The sequence below is a fragment of the Trichosurus vulpecula genome, chromosome 2 (assembly GCF_011100635.1).
Source record: "Trichosurus vulpecula isolate mTriVul1 chromosome 2, mTriVul1.pri, whole genome shotgun sequence".
Lineage (NCBI taxonomy): Eukaryota > Metazoa > Chordata > Mammalia > Diprotodontia > Phalangeridae > Trichosurus > Trichosurus vulpecula.
This window is the reverse complement of record NC_050574.1, coordinates 367,534,432-367,539,050: the sequence shown is the minus strand read 5'-3', so window position 1 is coordinate 367,539,050 and position 4,619 is coordinate 367,534,432. Positions and strand designations below refer to the sequence as shown.

The following is a 4,619-nucleotide window of genomic DNA, read 5'->3' as shown; positions in this document are numbered from 1 at the left end:
CTCCTTCCCCCAAAGGCACTCCATCTCTCGACTCCCGGCATTTTCATTAGCTGTCCTTCTTACACAGGATGCTGTCTTCCCTGGCAGCTCAAACCCTTCTACAAGAAGCCTTCCTTTCTCATTTCCCCTTAGTCCTGGTGCCTTCCTTCTGTTGACAAACCTCCAATTTATCCTGCATATACTATGTTTGTACAGAGTTGTTTGAATGTTTTCTCCTCGTCTCATCCCATTAGAACTTTCAGCTCCTTAAGCGCAGGAACTTGTCCTTTCCCTCTTTTTGTACACCCAGAGATTGGGACAATGCCTGTGGCACACAGCAGACCCTTAGGAAATGCTAGTTGGCTGACGGCCCGCTAACATTCAGCAGCATTGTGAGCCTAGGTAAATCGCTTGACCTCTCTGTTCCTCAACTATCTCATTTGGAAAAGGAGAAGACAACCACAGAAAGTTGGCCAATTCTCCCTTCCAACGCATCTTTCGCTTGGAAGAAGGCTCAACCACAGCCCAGGAGAAGATTGGGGGCTGGGGGCGGGAGGACTTGGTCTAGCCTGGGGGGGGGGGGGCGGCGGCGTAAAAAGGAAGAACGGATGCGAGGAGGTGCTAGCCATTGCAGAACCGCCCAACTCTCCTCTACCCGCGGGGCGTCCCCTCTCCCGCTTCCCCTCTCCCCATCCCTCGCCCGCGGCCACACCCTTTCGCCTTGGGAAGCCCTCCCCCGAGGGGGCTCACCGGCTGCGCTGGGGAAGCGCGACAGCTCCCCGGAGGCGAGCAGCAGCACCAGGCCCGCAGCCGAGAAGAGCATCGCCCTGACGGTTGGCAAAGTTGCCACCGCTCTCGTGGTTACATCTTCCAAAGGGAACGGTCCTCGGGAGCAGTGGGGAACCCCGGGCTTGGTAAACAGCGGCAGAGGGTGGTTGGCTCGCTTCTCTTCTGCGCTTGCGCCCGGTGTGGGCAGGAACTAGTAACCCAGGGGCGAGGAGAACAGCTGGAGAGGCTGAGAGGGGCGGGGGAGCAAAAATCCCCCTTCCCTCTCGGTCTCCCCTCCTCTCCCTCCGCAGAGCTTCCTCTTTCTGCCACGTGACTGCCCTCTCACCCTCCACCTACGCTTTCCTGGAAGACACTGTGCTTGTACCCGATAGTGACCTCTGTGCCTGTGCGTTCTAGCGCACCCCGCATTCTCTGTCTCTGTCTCTCCACCTGTCTGTTTCCGTCTCACGCAGTCTCTCTCCTTCTGTCTCACTCTCTGCCCTTTTCCCTCTCTCTTTTCCCTCCCCCAACTCTCTTCCCCCTCCCCCAACTCTTTTCCCCCCTCCCCCACCTCTTTTCCCCCCTCCCCCACTTCTCAGTGCGCATGCTCCCCTTCCGCTTCTTGTGGTTCGAAAGTTGAATTAGCTTTTTGTTTGGGGAACATAGGTTGCAGGGTTTAGGGAGCTAGTGGGGGGTGCCAGTTGTAGAGGATATTATTTCGAAGTAATAATGATAGTTATCTCGAGAAGGGAAGGAAGAAAAAATCTGAAGAATTTTTGTAGTTGTGTAGTACGAAGGGGAAGAGCTGCATAACTATTAAAGCAGAGATTTATTTTGTTTGAATCTGATATTCTTGATTTTTTTTAGCGGCTACATTTTATGGTTTCAGCCAACAAGCATTTCCCCCATCTTCTCCTTCCCCCAGTGCTCTTTGAATTTTAAAGTGTTCTCGGGTCTAATGCATTCGTTCTTATTTTGAAAAAGTGGGTTAATTTGCTTCTTTGGGCAGAAGGTAGCGTAGAAGAGTTACATTTCCACGTTTTTGATCCTTATTCCCTCTCCGAGGCCCACCACCTCCCCCCATCCCATAAGAGTTATTCAACCACAGCCTTGTGACTCATTATGAGAAAAGCCTTTTCTAGGTTGCGGGAAGACTGGCTCTTTGTTTACAGAGTAGTAGGAACGCTACTATACAATTTTTTAGCTATATGAGGGCCAGGAATTAGTAGTAGCCACTTTGCCAGGCTGTAGAGTTATATCCGCTTAGATTTATGAATTCTGAAATTCCTTTCAACCCTGATAATCTTTTGTCATTCCATCCTTCACTTAAACCTTCTGACCCCTAGCCCTGTTCTTAATTCTCACTGTCACCTCCAATCCTTCCACCTCTCTTTGCAGATGGTATGTACCATCGAATTTGCCAGAATAATAGCTAGCATATTAACCAGGTGTGAAAGGTCCTTAATTTGGAAGTGGATAAGCCAGTGGATGAAATAGATGATTCTATACAAAAAGTGTTTTGGGATTGGTTGAGAGAATTAGGCACACCAATGGGTCTATGTGGTGGATTCTTTTCTATTTTCACTTCTTTCCTCTCTAGTTCTAATAGATCTGGGAAAGTGTGATTTGTGATTTATTATATTATGGCAAAAAAGATTTTGGCCGTGATTTTAAGGTAGTTTGATTTTCTTAAATTATCTCTTCTTGACTAGTTTTCTATGTGAGCTGTTTCTGATAGACAATGTCTTACATTTTCTTTTTTTCCCCATTAATAGTATGTTTTTATTTATATACTTAAAATTTTTCCCCAGTTACATGTAATAACAATTTGAAGAATTAGTTTTTAGAACTTTTGAGTTCCAAATTCTCTTCCTTTCTCCCTCTCCCCCCCATTGAGAAGGCAAGCAGTTTGATATAGGTTATACATGTGTAGTTGTACAAACCATATCCATAATAGTCATGCCGTGAAAGAAAACATAGACAAAGATAAAACTCAAGAAAAATAAAGTAAAAAAAAATTATGCTTCAATCTGTACTCATCCACCATAAGTTCCTTCTCTGGGGATGGATAGCATTTTTCATCGTAAGTTGTCTTGGATTATTGCATTGCTGAGAATAGCTAAGACATTTACAACTGATCGTCTTAGAATAATGGTGTTACTTTGTACACAGTACATTTTACTTTGCATTAGCAAATTCAGGTCTTTCCAGGTTTTTCTGAAAGTATCCTGCTCATCATTTCTTATAGTACAATAGTATTCCATCATAATCACATACCATAACTTGTTCAGCCATTCCCCAATTGGTGGATATGCCCTCAGTTTCTAATTCTTTGCCGTTAGAAATGAACTGCTATAAATATTTTTGTACATATAAGTCCTTTTCCTTTTTGTTTTTTGTTTAATCTCTTTTGGGATATAGTCCTAGTAGTGGTATTGCTAGGTAAAAGGGTATGCATGGTTTTACAACCCTTTGAGCATAGTTCCAAATTGCTCTAATAGAATGGTTGAATCAGTTCACAACTCTCCCAACAATGCATCAATGTCTCATTTTTCCCCACATTCCCTCTACCATCTGTCATTTACCTTTTCTGTCTTATTAGTAATTTGAATTTCTCCAATCAATAGTGAGAGTATTTTTCTCAAATGGCTATAGACAGCTTTTATTACTTCATCCCAAAACTGTTCATATCTTTTGATCATTTATCAATTGGGGAATGGCTCTTATTTTGTGAATTTGACTCATCTCTCTATGTTTGAGAAATGATGCCTTTATCAGAGTAACTTGCTTCAAAATTTTTTTTCATAGCTACTATCATCATTTTCCCTCCATCTAACCCCAGGCCAGCTGCACACTCCCACCCCTTTTATTCTACTCTCCCTCCTTCTGACCATCTCCTCCCCCAATCTGCTCTCTCCTCTATCACCTCCCCCCCCCCACCTTCTCTCATCCCCTTCCCCACCTACTTTCTGGTAGGGTAAGATAGATTTCTATGTCCAATTGAGTGTTTATGTTATTCCCTCTTTGAGCCAATCCTAATAAAAGTAAGGTTCACTCACTCCCCCTCGCCTCCCCCCTCTTCCCCTCTATTGTAAAAGCTTTTTCTTGCTTCTTTTATGTGAGATAATTTACCCTATTCTACCTCTTCCAGTACATTACTTTCTCACTTTTATTTTTATAGATATCATCCCTTCATGTTCAACTTACACCTGTGCCCTCTGTCTATATATACTCCTTCTAACTACCCTAATAATGAGAAAACTCTTATGCGATACAAATATCATCTTCCTGTGTAGGAGTGTAAGCAGTTTAACCCTATTAAGTCTCCTATGATTTCACTTTCCTATTTACTTTTTTATGCTTCTCTTGAGTCTTGTATTTGAAGGTCAAATTTTCTGTTCAGTTCTCGTCTTTTCATCAAGAATTCTTGAAAGTCCTTTATCTCATTGAATATCCATTTTCCCTCCTGAAGGATTATAGTCAGTTTTGGTGGGTAAGTGGTTCTTTTGTAGTCCTAGCACTTTTGCCCTCTGGAATATCATATTCCATGCCCTCCAATCAAAATCTTTTTTGAGCTCTGCCATAGCCTGAGACCAATTCATATTTTTCTTGGAGACTTTGGATGTAGGACCTTTAATTTGTTGTCTTCTTCTGAGTATATGTTTTTAGCTTCCTTGTCATCATAGTAACTTTCTATTGTCAGAATTTCTTTCTGTTGCTTGCTCATTTCCCCAGCCTATTACTTGATTTTTAACTGTTTGTTACAGTAGGGCTCTGCTTCCAGGGTGGGGCACACTGTCCCAAGCTTTGGGGGTTTTATGCAGCTGTTTTCAGAAATACTTCCAGGGACCTGTAAGTTTTCAGTTCTTCCA

At 43.4% G+C, this 4,619-nt stretch overlaps 1 protein-coding gene across 1 annotated transcript in view; it reads right to left on the bottom strand.

Annotated features, from left to right (window-relative positions):
- IFNAR1 (interferon alpha and beta receptor subunit 1) overlaps positions 1–1,156 on the bottom strand; it is a 60,119-nt gene extending 58,963 nt beyond the window's left edge. Inside the window, exon 1 of the mRNA XM_036745990.1 lies at positions 730–1,156. Within this exon, the coding sequence (XP_036601885.1) occupies positions 730–802 (73 nt within the window). The 5' untranslated portion in view covers positions 803–1,156. The remainder of the gene's footprint in view (positions 1–729) is intronic.
- Between the last annotated feature and the right edge of the window lie 3,463 nt (positions 1,157–4,619).